Below are 18,776 nucleotides of genomic sequence, written 5' to 3'. Positions count from 1 at the left end.
CAATGCTGTTAGGTATTTAACTTCCGAAAAAATTGCTGTTAGGTATTTAACTTCCGAAAAAATTGCTGTTAGGTATTTGGTTGTTATAATCTGATCTTCGAATGTCTTTATATTACTGATTGACCTCCCCTCTAGATTGTGAAACCTACACACAGTACCCCTCAGTTTTTCAAAATTACACCGACCTCCCTTGTCAGATGTTGTCTAGTGACGACGTTGATGGAAATTGTAAATTTACTTATCTGCCCATGCTAATAAAAATGCAAATTTTATGTTAATTTAGAGAAAATATGAAAAGACTAAATTGCCCACTGCTCTTCATTCTGTCTTCTCTCCGCCACCCCCTCTCCTTCTTCGTTTTAGTGCATTATATATATATAGTTATATATATGTATGTATGACTCTAAAAAATCCAAATCAAAAGCAATAAAATTTGATCAGCAAATTTCTCTCCTCTCCACCCGATTTGCCTCCTTAATCCCTCACATCCTCACCTTTTCCTTCGCCATCCCTTGCTGGAAACCCAATTCCTCCGACGACTCTCACAACCCCTTCGACCACAATGATAATCTCTCCAAGAAACACTGTTGTTTCCTTGGTGAATTTTGAGAAACTCGCTCTTTGCAAATTGAGCTTCCATCTTCTTGCCATGGTGGTGATGACTCGTTGTTGAAGTGGAGGGTTAAGTTTAGGGCCAAAGTCTGCTGCTTCTTGTTTCTTTATCCTACAAGTCTGGAGCAATTGAATTGTGGTGGTGGTCATAACGAAGAAGACAATGATGGAATCTTGAGTATACAAGTGATTTGCTGAAATTCTGAACTACACATAATTGGCGAGAGACGTATATGTATATGTGTGTGTGTGTGTGTGTATACATATTTAATTAATATTTATCAAATTTGCAAATAACGGTGTATTTTTTTTTTTTTTTTTTGGTGATATGTAAAATTGTTTTAAAGAGGCATTCAAAAGGGGAACGCATCCCTCAGAAGATACACGAGGCGTAATAGGGCCTCTAAACTCTCAGGGAGTCCAAAAATCAACTATTTTCTCCATGGAATTACAATTTCTCCCTAGAACCCAACAAAAAAGAGAGCTAATAATGGAGAATTTCAATGCCCCAGTAGGACAAATAATGGTGTATTAAATGTCTAATTTGCTTATTAACTAGGTAGAAGAATACATTTTTTAATATATACATTTATCTTTAATATAATTTGTAAAATTTAGGATTTGTAATACAAAATTCAAATTAATGCTTATTTTTCTTAATTAATTATGTTTAAATAGAATTATATTATTAATTAGATTAATTTAGAAATATGTTCTGTGAACATGTAGTCCATATCTTGGTTAATACGGTTACGGAACTTGATATTATATATATATATATATAGATATATTATATATATGTGTGTGTGTGTGTACATGTGTACTAACCTGCTACAATAAAACTCTAGCAGAAGACACAGTGCTTTTTGAGCACAAACAGCAACTGATTTAAGAAAATGGACAAAAGGCAATTTTGTTCTTCCATTTTACTAAAATATGGTCAAAATGCCATATCATATGAAAAGTAAAGGTTACTATAGACTTTATACATGTTTGAAGGGCAGAAATGGAATTACTATATTTTTTTTGGATGACATCATCTTTCAGAGCTGTTGACTAACGGTCAACTGTAATGGAGGTGGGGAAGTGGGTGAGAACATAAAACTCCAGGGAGGTCCGAGTTAATTTTCAAAACTGAGTGGTACCATACTACCATGTGTATCGCAATCTAGAGGAGAGGTCAGTGTAATTTACCCTTTATTTTATAAGCTGCCAACCATTGGATCCATAAGTTTTTCTTAAAATTATTGGAAAACATTTATGAGTAGTTCTTCTCACCCCCTATCACTTAAATGGTTGAGCTAAACTGGCAACATCCTCCCCAATCCTGGAACACCTTGTAGCTCCCTTCACTTCCTTTGATTAAAGATATTTTGAGTCCTTTTGTGCACAAGTTATGATTGAAATTTAACACGAGTTTTATCATATTGAGTCAATAGTGTTTAACACAGCAGTTTTTTGTTTTTGGTATATTGGAGGTGATAAGTGTACTTGACCAATTTATGTGGGACAAGATAAAATGAGTTCCCTGGAATCGGTTTGCTTCACGTATGAACGTGATACAAAAAATAGAGATGCACATACATCAACCCGAATATGTGAACGCAAGGAAGAAAATTCAAAGATTTGTTTGAGGTCATCCCTTGCTCTATTCGGAAGGAATCACCATTCACCAAGTAATCTAAGTGTGGAATGTTTGTATCGTTCATAAATTAATCTTCTCTGTTATTTCTTCTGAGATGAAAAGTCCTGACAATACCTCATTGATCTCTGACTGCTTTCATAGCAGATCTATACCTTTTTGGTTTTCTTTTTGTACATCTTTGACTTTCTTTTTTCTGGTAATCCATATATCAGTTTTTTTCTTGTTAAAAAATGCTATATGTTTTTATTATATTAAAAAAATAACAATTTCCTCTTTCCACCAGGAACTTTTTATTCTGAACATATTGCCAACTGAACTTCATTTATCTAGCTGAGTAGTAAGCAAGTTTAGCATGATTTTTGTGGAGAAAAATATTGCTGTGCTTCTTTCTCTCTCATCCTTGCCTTAATAGTATAAGTCTTTATCAAAAGTAAAATTGTTTATATGCCAATTGTAAACTTGAATGAAGCTAATTCTGCCTAAATCTATGGTAAAGGGACTGCACTTTTTATTATTATTATTATCATTTTTTTTTACTTTGTGTTGAAAGGAACCTCATTTTACAGTTTTTATTGTTCATTAGTATTTATTTTTTGTTTGTCAATGCTTTTTCGAACCATTACAAATAAAGAGCTTTTTGCGCAAAATGTAATAACAGTACTTGCAATGTTGATATTCTTTTTGTTATTTTACTTTCAGGATGAGGAAGATGTAAAGGCCATTGCTCGTTTATTTGCTGACATGGGCGATTCGTATGTTGAACTGATTGCAAATGGTATATATTTCTCCTTCTAAGAAGGCCCTTTCCCAAAATTTATTGCATTACCATTCTGCTGCAGATTACTCTATAGTGTTCGCAGTTTGGCCCTGGTTTTGCGGGTAACATTTATTTTGTATTCATTCTAATATGATGTCCTCTTGGTCAAAACATCATTTTTAAGCAGGTTCTGATGAATCGATGTTAATTGTGCATGCATTATTGGAAGTTGCTTCACACCCTGAATATGATATTGCTTCCATGACCTTTAACTTCTGGCACAATCTTCAAATCAACTTGGTTGAAAGGTGAATTTTTCTAGTGTTCTCACTTGCATAGGCGTGCTTAATAACAACTTTTGAATATGACGATTCTACTCTCCCAGGGATTCTTATGTATCATTTGATAATGAAGCAACAATTGAAGCAGAGAGACACCGGAGGCTTCTGGTTTTTCGTTCATCATACGAATCACTCGTTTCCTTGGTGAGTCTTCTTGGTTAAAATTTGTACGTAGTCCTATTCAATGACTTTGGGAAAGGAAATGTTCTCATGTTCCAAAATCCAATGTTGTAGTTTTCCTGATGTAAAATTAAAATATCATTTTATTGCTAATCTTCTATATAATTTTTGAACAAAATCATTTCAAACTTTTATTGTTTGTGAGGGAAGATGCAGACATCCAGCAGAAGATAAGAGTGTGCATCACCTTCAATCTTGTATTCCTTTGTTTTTCCTTTGCCTAAATAAATTTCCCACAATTTTTTCTTTCCTAAAGGATGGTTTTCTTTTGAACAAGTGGAACTTAATTTATTTAATTTTCTTAGTTACAAAATTTATTAATTGCATGCTAAAGGATAAAAAACTGCAAAACTGTCTTTCCTTGCTGTATTGACAACTAATATTTACAATTTTCTGATGATTGTAATGACTTAGACATTTTTGTGTTAAAATTGTAATTTTTTTATTATTATTTGCTTGCAGGTTAGCTTTAGAGTGCAATATCCCCAGGATTATGCCGACCTTTCCAAGGAGGACATAAAGGATTTCAAGCAGTCTAGATACGGTATTGATAATCTTTCCAGTAGAGGATGTATTATATATATTGGCCTATGCTGTACCTTTCAAGTTAGGGATCATTGATTGTTGGAATGGTAAAAGCTCTGGCTGATAAGCTTGAGGACAAGGATTCAAGTATGAGAGTATTTAATTTGTTTATAAATAATGCCAAAAGTTAGGTCTGTCTTCAGTCTTCCTTTCCGGACGCCCAGAGCATTGGGTAATTGTTTTTCGTAGTGTTCCTTTCTAGTTCTTCAATTTTACTTTATGGCGTCATTCTTCTTTATTGATGTTATTAGAAGGCTTATAACAACGTATATATCTGTTAACTGATAAACCCATTAAAATATTGAATCTAGTTAAATGATTCTCTCTCTCTCTCTCTCTCTCTCTCTCTCTCTCTCTATCTCTTCCTTTCCCAATTTTTAATTTTGTACCAAGCCATTATGCATCTGTTTTCAGGTATTACCAATATCCTCTTCATATGTAGTTCTGCTGGCAAAATAATGCAACTGTCGTCTAATTAGCTGTTTAAATGATCCAAAAAAAAAAAAAAACAAAACAGAAATAAAGAATGAAAGAAAAGAAAAATGTTCTTCTTTCTTCATTAACTCACAATTTCATTTTTTGTATGTGACACAATATATCAGATATTACTTTCTCTGCATCTAATATGTCTTTGACATTTAGGGTAGTGGTTCACATCTAACGTGCTTTGGCAACTGTAAAATAGGGATTTTGCTTTTTTTATTTTATTTTAATTATATATATATTTTATTAATTTTTGTAACATGCTCCTCTGCACTGTCCATGGAAAAAACTGAAAAGACTTTAACATTTGTGGCAACCCAAAAGAGTCACTTCCTTGTCCTCTTCAATTTTACTAATCTTCTCAGCTTTAATTGCTTTTCATCAGCCTAAGGATTTCATGTAGCAATTATTCTGTTATAGCCTATACAAAGTCATGGTTTCCATTACGAATAATGAAAATGAAGCTCTAGTACGCGTAATTGAGAGCGACTTGACTCGTGAATCCTTAAAAAAATGTCTCCAATCAATAATATTAAATACCCAGGGTTTACCAACAAGGCAACAACCTTTTTTTTTTTTTTTTTGATAAGTAAAATTGTATTAGAAAGCGTTCAAAAGGGGAACGCATCCCAAGAGCTATACAAGAACCAAGAGCAAAAACCAAGAAAACCTAAGGATCCAAAGACCCCAAAAAGTCCAAAAACTCCTCAACGGAAGAACAATCTCTCCCCATACCCCAACTAAAAAGAGAACAAATAATAGAATACTTAAGAGCTCCAATGGGTAACTCCTCCCCAACAAAGGATCTTCTATTGCGTTCTTTCCAAAGACACCACCAAATGCAGAGGGGAGTCGCCCTCCAGAAGTCGCGAACTCGAGCCCCCACCCTTTGTCCCCTCCAAATATCGATAAGACCCCGTGAGGTCCGAGGCATAACCCACTGAATGCCAAAAAGACGGAACATTAGGCCCCAACAATCATGGGCCATTGGGCAGTGCAAGAGAAGGTGGTCCACAAACTCTCCATCGGTCATACACAGACAACACCGATTAACAATGACATGTCTCCTCTTCCTCAAATTATCTAGAGTTAGGATCTTGCCCCAAGCAGCGGTCCAAGCAAAAAAAAGCCACCCTAAGAGGAGTCTTCGAATGCCAAACCATTATCCATGGATAAGAGGGGGCCTGAAAATTGGAAAGACAGAAGAAGAAAGACCAGACCTGAAAAGTCCCTTGCGAAGAAGGCACCCAAGTCAAAAGGTCCGCCCCAGTGCCATCCACCTCCTGCCGATACAAAAGGTCCAAAAAGGCAGTGACATCATCCAGCTCCCAATCCTGGAAAGCTCGCTGGAACCGAACATCCCAAGATAACCTACCGCTATCAAGGCGATAGCAGTCAGCAACTAAAGCGTGGCAATTCACAGCAGTCCCGAACAACCTTGGAGACCGTCGACACAAAGGACGTTCCTCGCGCCAAGGATCCTCCCAAAACTAGACACTCCGACCTTCCCGGACTCTGAATCTAATATGCTTAGAAAACTCATCCCAACCTTTCTGCCACACACCCACGCCGATAGCAGATCTAGCCTGTCTAGCAGACCAACCCCCTTTATCCTCCCCAAACCGGCAAGCAACGATCTTCCTCCAAAGTCTATATCTTTCACTGCTAAACCTCCAAAGCCATTTGCGAAGAAGGGCACTGTTGAAGGGGACCAACCTCCGAATCCCAAGGCCTCCTGACTTAAGAGGCTTGCAAACCTGCTCCCACCGAACAAGATGATGCTTAAACTCCTCCCCCCTACCACCCCAAAGGAAGTTACATCGAATCATCTCAAGTCTCCTGACAACAGAAGAGGGAATCTAGAACAGAGAGAGGAAATATGTTGGGAGGCTAGACAGGACACTCTTCACCAGCGTAACTTTTCCTCCCTTCGAAAGATATTGTTTTTTTCATCTATTCAACCTTCTCTCGAAGCACTCAATAACTGGGTCCCAACAGGAGACCCCCAAGGGCAAACCCAGATAAGAAATAGGGAAAGAACCCGTCCTACATCCAAGAACAGCTTCCAGGGAATTCACCTCCTGAACCTCCCCCACAGGGACAAGCACACTCTTGCCCACATTGATTCTCAAACCAAAAATAGCCTGAAAATAAACCAGGACACATCTCAGGTATCTCAATTCGGACACCTTTGCCTCACAAAAAACGAACGTATCATCCGCGAACAGCAAGTGAGAAATCTCCAATTGATGAACTGCCTCAGGACCAATCTTGAAGCCCCAAAAAAGCCCCAAGGTAACAGCCCTCCTCATCAGCCTGCTAAGAGCCTTCATAACAATAATGAACAAGAAAGGGGAGAGGAGGTCCCCTTGCCTCGAACCACGAGAACTGCCAGAAAACCCGGAAGGGGATCCATTAACCAGCACCGAGAATCTGACAGATGAAACGTAAGTAACAATCCATTTCCTCCCATCTCTCACCGAAATCCATCCTGTCAAGCAAATAGAACAAGAAGTTCCAGCAAACATGATCATAGGCTTTCTCGATGTCCAGCTTACACAAAACTCCGGGAATGCCGCTATGAAGCCTAAAATCCACACATTCATTGGCAATAAGAGCGGAATCCAGAATCTGTTTGCCCTAAATAAACGCATTTTGAGACTCTGAAATGACACCGTCCAAAAACCCCCTCAATCTTGAGGCCAGGACTTTGGCGATGAGCTTATACAAACACCCAATCAAACTGATAGGTCGAAAGTCCTTAATATCAAAAGCTCCCCCCTTCTTAGGAATCAAAGCAATAAAAGAAGCATTCAGCGACTTTTCGAACTTCCCAGTGGAATGAAACTCATGAAAAGTGCCCATAATCTCCTGTCTGACCACCTCCCAGCTTTCCACAACTGATCAATACACGAAAACTATTACCTGCTTTTGCATTGTTAAAAATCAGTCTATCAACCATAGTGCTTTTTGTGGATAATCTTGATGGTGAAATAGTAAACATTTGGCCTTCCTGCCAACAACTTTTGATGTTAAGGTTTTAGTTTAAGGGGATGATTCTACCCTACCCACCCCTATCCTTACACATGCTAAAAACATGGGGGACTTAAACCTTAACCTTTCTTGTCAGAAACAAATCATTTTTTGCAACTTTCCTTTGAGCGATTGGATTTGCCCTTAAGGGGATTAAATTCGGAAAAGATGAGTCACTGAGATAAAGGATAAAGATTCAAAAGTATAAAGTTGTAAAGGGTAAGAAGTCCATCTCACTCTGAAGAAGAAAGATGAAATTCACCATTCTACCACTAGGATTTTTGAAAAAAATCTGAAACTCAAATAACCAGGCAAGAAGAGACCAACATGAATTCTGTGATTATCTCACCTAAGAAATTTCCAGATGCAGACTGCTAATTATGCTGATGCTTTCAGCTCTACGTATTTTTAGCTTATTTCAGCCCTATATCGTCTTCAGTAGACTCGTTATGCTCAGTTTCATAGATTTAGTATTAAGATTCATGTCTTTGGCTTCTAGTGCAGTTAGGTAGATCCTTGGATGTTCTTTTCTAGGTTGGCCTCCTACTTGATTTTCCTCAATGCCTTCTTTAGGCTTATTGCTTAAATTTAGTGGTTCCTGTTCTTCATGTTTTGCCTCACTTGGCAAAATACTTTTTATACCCTCAGCATGGAGGCATAGCATACTTTAGCAGGTTTTATTGTGTACAAATCAAGCATACTAGCTTATTTCTCTTAAATATTCAAATGCTTGACTTCATGCATTTTTGTACTTCCATTGGCAGTAGATTCAAGGTCTCTAGTAGAGATGGTGCATTTTCTTATGATAGTTTATGGATGAGTTTTGCAGGCCTGAGAGATTTGGCCTCTTCTCAATTTGATATGCATTCATAGTTAAAATTTATTGTTTTTCTTGCATTCTCCTTATTGTTGACCTCCTCCCTCTTCTTGAGGTTCGTTTTATACTTTTTATACAACTTGGTTTGGCTACTTACATTATTGAATTTTTTATGCAACTTTGGCTTCTAGGGATTGGGTACTGTTAACCTATTCTCATAGTGGATTTGATATGCGTGGACTCTTCTCATTTCCCATTTTATGTGATGTAGTGTGGTTACATTTTTGGGTCTTATTGTTGTTATTTCTCTCTTAATTTATTTTCATGCTTACAAAGTTCTAAATTCATTATTTTATCACACTAATGGAATTTGTAATGTTGTAGCTGTCGCGGATGTATTGATTGATGCAGCATTAGTTTTAGGAGGTGAAGCAACACTGAAGATTCTCTTCATGAAACTTGTTGAGGTATGAGTTATTCTCTTGATGCTTTAAAAGTGGTTACTATTTTATGAATTGATATAAGAATTCCCTGTCCTGATTTCATACGTTGGATTTGGATAAAAGTCTTAATTTAGTATTTGTTATTTCTCATGGTGTTTGAGTTCATGAACTTGATGGATACAAATTAATTTGTTGTAGTTTGTATGGAGTGATCTTTGTTGAGCTTTCATACTTAAATTGAACGTAAATCTTTTTTCAAAAGAGGTATTTGAGAACTAATTTGGAGGCATCATAAAATTAGTTTTTTGATTTACAGTTAATCTGTGTATTTAGATTGGAAATTTACATAGTATCTACTGAATTTCATCAATGTATTATGGAGGCAACTTCATATAGAAGTTGAGGGATGTTTGAATCCTTGAAACTAAGCAGTTTCATTTGAGAAGGAAGAGGAGAGGAAGACATGAAAAAGGAGAAAAACAATTGAGCAGGAGAGGCATTAGAAACTGAAAATTTGAATACTGACTAATTTTTTTTCCTACGTGAACCCAGGGAAATTTCCCCTATCAAAAGAAAAATGGATGATATTATCAGAAATAAATGAGTAGGCATATTTTGTGGTGTCATTGAAATTGATTACTGATGTAATTGAGGTCCATGTTTCTTTTCCTAATGATGAAAAAAGGAGGCACATCTTTGTAGCTTTTGTTGAGAATTTGGCTTCGCTTGAAAGCTAGTTTTCATGTTGGTGTTGGGTTGACATTTTGCACCCGAGTGCTTTGGTTGTTTCAATGGGTCAGTTTTGGGTAAGTGTAGTTGTACCAATGAATTTGGCTTTAGGTTAGTCTTCGAAGCCTACTTATTTAACAATAACTTGATTAATCATTTAATGTATATTATTTATTATTAGTTATTTTTTTAATATAGATGATGGATTAAATAATTTTGAACATAAGATAGCTGATGGATTGATTGATCCAAAAGTTGGTCGGTTTGGATTGGATTATTTGAACACAACTTGCAAGTAGCAACTGACCTGTCATGAGCCATTAGGTACCCAATTCACTGCTTACCCTGTTTTCAAAATTTCTAAATCCAGATTTTTTGGGGATAAATATTAAATCGTAAACATGAACTTGTTCTTGTGGTTTGATTTATGGTTCCTTCTTCCTATTTATATATTTGCGTCATTAACTGAAGATCAGGTTGTGTTTGAAGAGCACAATGCTTCTCCCAGATAGTTATAAAGGCACCATAATACTGTTTTCTTTGATGGTTTTCAACGTATCCCAGAGATGCAATGTCACACCCCGAAGTTGAGATCGAAGGCACTCTTGACCTTTCATTGAACAAATGCATGACTGACTTTCCAACATTTAATCAAGTTAAAAAAAAAAAAAAAAAAAAAATACACAACAAATAACTATGCCAACCTGCTGTCTCATATATTTCAACATAATTATCAAGAATAACAATCATACTCCAATGTCATCATAAAATATACCAACTGATATCCAGAACTAAACAAAATCCAAATGTAAAGTATCTCACTATAGATAAACCTCACTACGTAGTCTCTCTGAAAAGAATTAAAGAATAACAAATAAACTATAAGCACGTGCACCGCACAAAATCTGCCTCAACACTGCTACCAAGTACTAAATCTCAAGTACCTGAAATGTGGGGAAAAATAAAGGGTGAGCTTGGAAAGCCCAGTAAGTAATCTTCTAGCTAATTGACAGTAACCAGCATACCTCAGCAGTTAATGCAGTTATATTAAAGTATTATAATTAAACAGTGCAATTCTTTAATTAAATATTAATGAATTTAATAATAATAAAAAATAACCAGCAGAAATAAATCACCAACCATCAATGCTTAAATTCCATCACCTCAAACAATTCCATACCTTGTAACGAACTAGTCACTAGCAGTATGTACTCTAACAATTCCTTTCTACCTTTGTTCTTTTTGATATTCTTGCCAATTTGGACGGGTTTCTCTGAGGAGGTTCTTTGCTTGAATCTCTGAGCTATGGATTGAATGTTATCTCTTACATGATTATGTTAGGCTGTAGCTAGCTGTGGAAATGATGAGCGTAACGAATGGCGTCCGGCAGAGGCTGCTTTATATTGCATCCGGGCTATATCAGATTATGTTTCAGTTACTGAAGCTGAAGTTATGCCACAGGTTAGATTGTACTTCAATTCCTCTTCATAGGACTTGTTGGTTGCATTGCGATAAATTTTCCTCTGCTCACATGCTTATTTAACTTTGATTTGAACCTTTTCCCATTTTCCTTTTCCATTTTAAAAAATTATCTAGGACTGAGATATGTAGCTAAGATGGTTATAAATTTTAGACAATTGCTTTGTATTTTTACCCTTTTCTGTCCACTTCTATATTTGTGCTTACCTGATTGTCTGGCTCCTATAATTTACGTTGTTAGCTTTTTCCTTTGCTTTGTACAGCTTATGTCTATGCTTCCAAAACTTCCTCGTCAACACCAACTACTTCTGACTGGTAATATATATTTGTTATTTCATACTATGAATCTCCTCTTTTTCTTACCTTTGGAATGGCGTAAAGTTACCACTAGCAAAGTTGCTGGCTGCCTTTTCCCAAGGGAGCCATGCGTGTGTTTTGAGTACCAAAACCGCACCCTACGTGCTCCTCCATGACATTATACCATTGCCATATTAAATAAGCTAGTGGATATACTATTCTAATAATGTTGCGCCTAATATATATATTCTTTGTCTTTTTTTTTCCCCCTTCTTTTCCAGTGTGCTTAACAATTGGTGCATATTCAAGATGGCTTGATGCTGGACCAAGTGGAATCTCATTCTTGGCTTCAGTCATAGATATTCTTGTGAGTGGAATGAGTATGTCTGAAGATACTGCAGCAGCTGCGGCTCTGGCACTTAGACACATTTGTGATGGTTTGTATGAAATCTTAAAGTTACTCTTTTTCCTGTTCTATTCTCAAACTGTCCAATAACTGCACAAATGTGAGCTAAGTCTAATATTCAGGCTAGCTTTGATGATTGAACTTTTATTTCAGGTGTCCTACTTCAATTTTCATAGAGCTTGCTATCGTTTTTTATTTTTTTATTTATTCAATATTTGACAAGTCAAATTTGATTTGCATTTTTTGGGATTTCATTTTTAATCAACTACTGGAAGTACCGTGTTCTTAACTTGTTTTTGTCAAGAGGTTTTTGAGACGACTGCAGTTAAAGATTGGTCACTCTAAGTGGACTTTTAGACATTATTGTATATGTATTTTTAAAAATCAGTTGTAATCTTTTTATAGAATTTATCAAGTCCAAATGCCTTCGAACCTTGAGTAGTGAGCAGGGTGATTGACTCGCTTCTCTCCATATCTCACAGTTAAGTGAAAGTGACCAAAGAGAGAATAAAACGACAGTCATTCTATTTGTTGGTCTCATTCTCCCAGGCACATCACGTATCCACATCTGAGATGACCAAAACCTTTTTTTTTTTTTTTCCCCCAAATCTTTTTCATACATTTGAATGTAGAATTGTGGATTCTTGTTTCTGAGCTGGACCTAGTGGATATGTAATGGTTTTTTCTAATGGAACTGGGAGGTGGTTAAAAAGGAGGTGATGGAAACCATCTTCTACCTTCTTGAGCATGGTCAATTTGAGAAGAGTGTTAACGCATCATTCTTTTCCCTCATTCCCAAAAAAGGGCAAACAAGATAACAGTCAAATTCCTTGCATTGAGGTTGATGAGAGTGATAGCTGAATCTCAAAATTCCTTTTTGGGAGGGTGTCAAATTTTGGATGCGGTTCTAGTTGCTAGTGAATGTGGATTCCAGAACCAGAAGTGAGGTGTTGGGGATTGCGTGCAAGCTGGCAATTGAGAAAGCCCAGTCTCACATAGAGTGGGGATTTGTTATTTACATCATGGAGAAGTTGGGCTTTGTTGTGAAGTGGAGGAAGTAGATTTGTTTTTCCATTTCAACGGTGAAATTTTCAGTTAGGGGTCCAGGCTTCTTGGGCTTCTCCTTGTGATGGAGGCCTTTAGTTGGATGATGAGAAGGGCAATGGTTCTTGCTGCAGCCGGGGTTTGGGATGGGCACAGGGTGAAAACTCTCTTGGAGGTATATCATCTTCTCTTTGTATTTGATGCTATTGTGTTTTGTACTGCAGTGGAGGATTAGTAGAGGCACTCTGGATGTGTGTTGGTGTGTTTCCGTGCTGTATTAGCGTCAGAGATTTATATTAGAAAGAGTAAGATTGTCTCAGTGGGAGAGATAGACAGCACATCCACTCTACATAGAATTTGGGTTGTGGTGTGGGGCCTCGGTATCGTATTTGGGACTACCCTTGTGAGTCTCATTGAGGGCTTTTTATATTTAGGAGCCAGTGGTGGAGAGGATTGGGAAGGTTAGCTGGCTGGAAGAAGTAATACCTATCTAATAGGGATCATCTTAATCTTATTAAGATCACCCTTTCAAGCCTGCCAAGCTATTTTCTGTCTTTTTAGATTCCCTCGTCTATAACAAAAAGAACGGAGAGGTTGCAAAGAAACTTCCTTTGGGGAGGGGATGGGATGGGATGGGAGATGACTTCAAGTACCACTTGGTGATTTGAGAGAAGGTGTGAAAACCTTTTTAGATAGGAGGATTGGGCATAAGGAGTTTTAATTTGTTTAATCAAGCCTTGATGGTAAGTGACTTTGGAGTTATGGTGTGGAGAGAGACTGTTGGGAGGATTATAGAGAGGAAAGGGGCGGCTTGTTCCCTAAAGAGGTTAATACTCCAGCAAGGGTGGGCTTTTGGAAGAATATTCATAAAAGGGTTGGGAAGTGTGCTGTAATCAATTCAAGGTGAGGTGTGGGAGGTACATTTGATTCTGGCTTGAATTTGGTGTGGTGACAAGCCTCTTGCATGCTTACTCCCAAGATTGTATAGGATTGCGGTGGACAAGCAGGTTATGGTGGCTGATTGTCATTGTCTTGATAAGGGGGGTGACTTGGGATGTATAGTTTGAGATGTAACTCCAGATCTGGGATATGGAGGAAATCCCGGCTTTTTTGGCTTGCTATATTAGTATACAATGAGCAGGGAGGGTGATAATGAGTAGAGTTGGGTGCGTTCCTTGCATGGAGGCTATGAGGTGAGATTTTTATATGGAGTGCTGCAGGGTGACCAGACAACAATATTCTCTTGGATAGTGATATGGAGGACAACAGCCCTCTGAAGTTGACTTTTCTTGGGTCGACAACGGTTTTTGGAAGGATTTTGATCGAAGAGGCATCAGATAGTGGTTAATTGGGGTTGCATGTGCAAGAGAGATGAGGAGTCAGTGAGCCATCTTATCTTGCATTGTCCATTTGGTAGGGACGCATAGACTATGCTCTTTGCTGTGTTTGGGGTGCGTTTAATTTGCCGGCTTCTGCAATGGACTTACTTAAGTATTGTAGGAGATATATAGTGGGGAGGAGGGCTCGAGATGCGTGGGGGGCGGGTCCCCTTTGCATTTGGTGGGTTTGTGGTTGAGAGAAACAGGAAGCAATTTGTATAAGTATTGCTGTGAGTGCTGAAGCACCATATTCTGAGTTCTCTCTCTCACATATATATAGATATGTATTATTTATTTATTTATTTGGGTTTCAGGGAGTGCTTTTTTTCTGCGAAGGATTTTGTAGATATTTGGACAGCATAAAGTTATCAAGTCGTATTCTTTCATGTATTTGTCGATGTTTTTGGGTGTGCTCCTCTTTTGAGCACCTTTTAATGAAAGTTAAATTATTACAAAAAAATAAAAATAAAAAATAAAAATAAAAAGAAAAAAGAAAAAAAGAAAAAAAAGAAGAAGCCTTTCAAGTATCATCTTTTGCTGCATTGTCCTGTGGCCCAATATTTTTGGGGCCTTTTGTTGAGTATGCTTGGAGTCCATTGGGTTATGCCTAGGTCCTCTAGCGGTTTGATTGAGGCTTGAAGAGGTTGTATAGTGGATTCCCAAGCTCACAACTTTTGGAGGGTAACGCCTGTGTGTTTGGTGGGTGCTTAGGGACAGAAAGGAATAGGAGATCCTTCGATGGCAAAGAGACTCATATGGGAGCGCTTAAGTTCTCTATTCTTTGTTTTGTAGGGTTTTGGGGAGAGATTGTAAATCCCTGGGGGGAAATTGTTGATTTTTTCGACTCTCTGCCAATCATAAAAAATTTCAACAACAAATGTTTCAAGATTTTTAATTTTGGTTGTTCATGTAAAGTTTGATGAATTTTATACAGTGCTTTGGTAGTTCTATGTATGGGTAATATGGTTGGACGGCTGCAAAAGTGCTTGCTAAGTTTTGGGAAGGTAATATGGGTGGAGTGGTTGAATTTGCAACAGATGTACTTGGCTTTCTTTTAGCATTGTTATTAATGTACACATATGTTCAAACTCTAGAACTTTAGTCTAGGCCTTCATTCGCACTTTGTTCTAACTGTGCTAGAACATGACTGCTCATAAGCTATTTGAGATGCAGGTGATAGAAGTGTTAGTGGTGTGCTAGCTTAGTTAGAATTGCTATGGCACAGGATTTTCAAGTCTATTTGATTTTTTACTTGCAGCGCTTATTGTTTTACTAGTTATCTGTGGTCTACATCTAAGAGTATCTGCATTCTAATATCATAATTAAAATTATTTATTATGTCTGTAGACTGCGGGAAAAAACTTTGTGGATCCTTAGATGGTCTCTTCCATATATACCAAATGGCAGTGATTGGAGAAGGTAGCTTTAAGGTCTCTGCTGAAGATTCATTGCATCTCGTTGAGGCTTTAAGGTATTTTTGTTTGCTTCGAAGATATTAAGATAAGTGTTTTTCTCAAAGAATTGAATGTGGATTGGCTCTTAAACCTTCATTTGCAGTATAATTATAACAGAACTTCCTTCAGACCACGCTAAAAAAGCCCTCGAGGCATTATGTATGCCAGCTGTTACTCCTTTACAGGTAAGTTCCATTTCCATTATTGCTTTCCATTTACACTTTTGTGGGATGATATACATAAAGTAGTGTGGTCAACAACCAGGAAATTATTAATCAAGGTCCTGTAATATTGGGGCAAGCAACTGCTCGTGACCTAACAGTTCATATAGATCGACTGGCAAATATCTTTAGGTATATGATCACTATGCCTTTATTTCTGTCCTTTATTTTCCATTATATGTTGAAGTTATTCTGATTTCGGTGACGGCAAATATTTGTAGATATGTAAATCACCCAGAAGCTGTCGCAGATGCTATTCAAAGGCTTTGGCCAATTTTCAAAGCCATTTTTGACCTGTAAGGAATCATAAAGTACCACTCCAATATGATTTTCACCAGATTATAACTTGATATACCATCCTTCAATTATCCGGGTTTCCAATTATCATCGCAGTCGTGCTTGGGATATGAGGACAATGGAGTCTCTTTGCAGGGCTTGCAAAAATGCTGTAAGTTTTCTGAATTGTGATTTTTCCCATGTTATTAGCTAGGTGAATTCTGTGGCCATTACTCAGGCCCGAGTTTTCGACTTTGAGAGCAGTCACTATGTTCAAAATAATCCCGACAGTCAAGTCTGTCTCTGGTCCTTCCCCCTGTTAGCATCGTGTAGGTGGGACCCTGTAGGTAATGCCCTCTCCTATAAGTCAGTATGAGATAAGAAATCTAATAGTCAAGTCCAAAATTTTTCCAATATAGTATAATGTTAGCATGTTTTCGGTTAATTTGCTGGCCTGGTTACATGATTCATTGGATTCAAGTGAATGCCACCTTTCTCTATCGTATTACTAGTTCCTGATTCCTTGCTCTCGCTGTCCGTTTATTGTGCCTGTGCTGACACCTGGTGCTTTGTAATCCACCAAATCTTGGAATATTGCGAATTTTGTGCTACTTTCTATGAGATCAAGTAAATTTTAACGATTTATGTCATGAACTTAATTTTCTGTTATCGTTGCTGTGAGACCTGTTCTATTGCAGTCAATTTACTTATTTAATTGTCTTTGATTTATATTTAATAAGTTTGATTACTCAAGTATGTTTTATTTGTGCATTGTGCCATACTATCTGTTTATATTTAAATTTTTTGTTATTTGAAAATGCATGCAAATCAGGTCAAGACAAATGCCGTTTCCTTGTTACCTTTCAAAGATTTCCACTTTAACTGTTGTTTCTGGTGCCAACATGAATTTAAATGCTACCATATCTTTTTTTTGACTTTGAGAAATTAGAAACATCAGCTTCAGAATGCAGCAAATCATAAAATTGGTTCTTCCAGCTTATTGAGAGAGAAAATACTTTGTTTCTTTGGCATGCTGCTTGTGAGTCAATTTTAGTTTGGCATTCTGTAATTATGGTAGTAGTTTCAGCTTGGTGTAATAAATTATTCCAATTTAAAATTTTGGGTTGATGTATTGATTTTTGTTACGTCTGGGTTTGCATGTGCAACTCACTTAAGATGCATATGTAGTATTTAATGCTAATAAGTCTCACAAAAATGTGTGTTCATACAATTGGGATCTGATGAAAAAGTTGTATCTGTTCTCAAATGATCAAGCTTTCTATGTGTACTATCCAGGAAAATAATTTGTCAATGCTTTTGCTTGAATTTAATTTGAAAATGCAAGTTGGATGTTGTCACAAGATACGACCAATCTGTCTTGGCCGGTAATACCCAGCTGAGATAATAGATACTTTCCAACATAGGACTGGATGTCATCAACCTTTTTACACTACCCGATTTGAACAAACCTGCTTGTAATGCTTATCCCAGTCCTTACTTAGTGTTTGCAGTTTGTCCAACTACTACGGTTACACATAAGCCTGTTAATTACACGACTACCCTTACTGCGTCTATGCTGACCTAGTCACCTATAATTGATGTACTAAAGCCTAAAATAGAGTTCTCCTTACCAACATGCAGGACTAAAGCTTAGCAATTTCCAATAGATGCAGCTGGAGGAGACTGAACCAAAGTAATCATGTTAGATTGTGTTATACTTTCTGAGCATGTGAAGATCATCATTACTGGCAAAATTGTGCAGAAGATTCAGACTTTATTCATCTAAAAATTTTGAATTTCAGGATTCTTTGAGCTATTTCACCTATAGTTCTGGTTCTTTTAACAGAGGCTGATGTGAATTAGCCTCTTTGTATTTCCTAGAGAGTGCTACTTAGGGATCCATCATCCTTTTAAATAGGAAGAGTGCTATCAATGAGGTCATGCCCATATGATTTGTTTTGCCCCATAAATACATGTCATTTCATGGACCTGGATCCATTTTCGACAGTATTCAACAGTACTATTAATACACTTGCTGTCGTGTTTTAACTATGATCTCACATTTTAGACCAAGAAGATTGTATTTCCTTTGACTACGGAAAGTCTTCTGTTAATGTAGTTTACTAAAGATAGCTTCTTTCATTGGTCTTAAAAAATGATGTGCATCCTTTTGCCTCTTTCATATTTCTTAAAAACTGATGAATTGATGTAGAACCTGATAAACACAGTAAAAAATCTATAAATTCAGAGTGATAGGGTCAATATAAATAATCCACCACCATTTTAAATTTATGTAAAGAAAAGAAAGTTTTCATTACCTAATGTGGTCCCCGTTAATTGATGGTGCTGGGAGGGGCAGAGTGGATACAGGAATAACCTTTGGTACAATTTGCACAAACTGGCTGCTCTCAGGATTCGAACCCATGACAGTGGAGCATTTCACCGCTGCACTAAGCAATGGCCCCTATCCACCATTTAAAAAGAGAAATAAAAAACTAAATCCACTTAAGGCTATTCTCTACACTCCTTTCGGGCCATTGATTTTGCTCTTTGACTTGAATAAATCCTAACGGATTCTGGTCCAAGAAAATTGCA

At 37.1% G+C, this 18,776-nt stretch overlaps 1 protein-coding gene across 2 annotated transcripts in view; it reads left to right on the top strand.

The window, feature by feature from the left end:
• Positions 1–18,776, top strand: part of LOC132283887 (transportin MOS14) — a 46,546-nt gene that overhangs the window by 16,662 nt on the left and 11,108 nt on the right. For both annotated transcript variants that reach the window (XR_009472156.1, XM_059785926.1), the window contains exons 10-22: positions 2,957–3,032; positions 3,202–3,322; positions 3,400–3,499; positions 3,998–4,079; positions 8,838–8,920; positions 10,967–11,086; positions 11,368–11,419; positions 11,683–11,838; positions 15,578–15,701; positions 15,788–15,869; positions 15,949–16,037; positions 16,127–16,201; positions 16,299–16,353. Coding sequence is in view for 1 of the 2 variants with exons in the window: in XM_059785926.1 (XP_059641909.1) it covers positions 2,957–3,032; positions 3,202–3,322; positions 3,400–3,499; positions 3,998–4,079; positions 8,838–8,920; positions 10,967–11,086; positions 11,368–11,419; positions 11,683–11,838; positions 15,578–15,701; positions 15,788–15,869; positions 15,949–16,037; positions 16,127–16,201; positions 16,299–16,353 (1,215 nt within the window). In the remaining variant the exon portion in view is untranslated. The remainder of the gene's footprint in view (positions 1–2,956; positions 3,033–3,201; positions 3,323–3,399; positions 3,500–3,997; positions 4,080–8,837; positions 8,921–10,966; positions 11,087–11,367; positions 11,420–11,682; positions 11,839–15,577; positions 15,702–15,787; positions 15,870–15,948; positions 16,038–16,126; positions 16,202–16,298; positions 16,354–18,776) is intronic.

This window comes from Cornus florida, unplaced genomic scaffold, assembly GCF_030987335.1.
Source record: "Cornus florida cultivar Cherokee Brave unplaced genomic scaffold, ASM3098733v1 CherokeeBrave_3.0.0_Hap2_Chr11, whole genome shotgun sequence".
NCBI classification, from domain to species: Eukaryota; Viridiplantae; Streptophyta; class Magnoliopsida; order Cornales; family Cornaceae; genus Cornus; species Cornus florida.
This window is presented reverse-complemented; position numbering and strand designations above follow the sequence as displayed.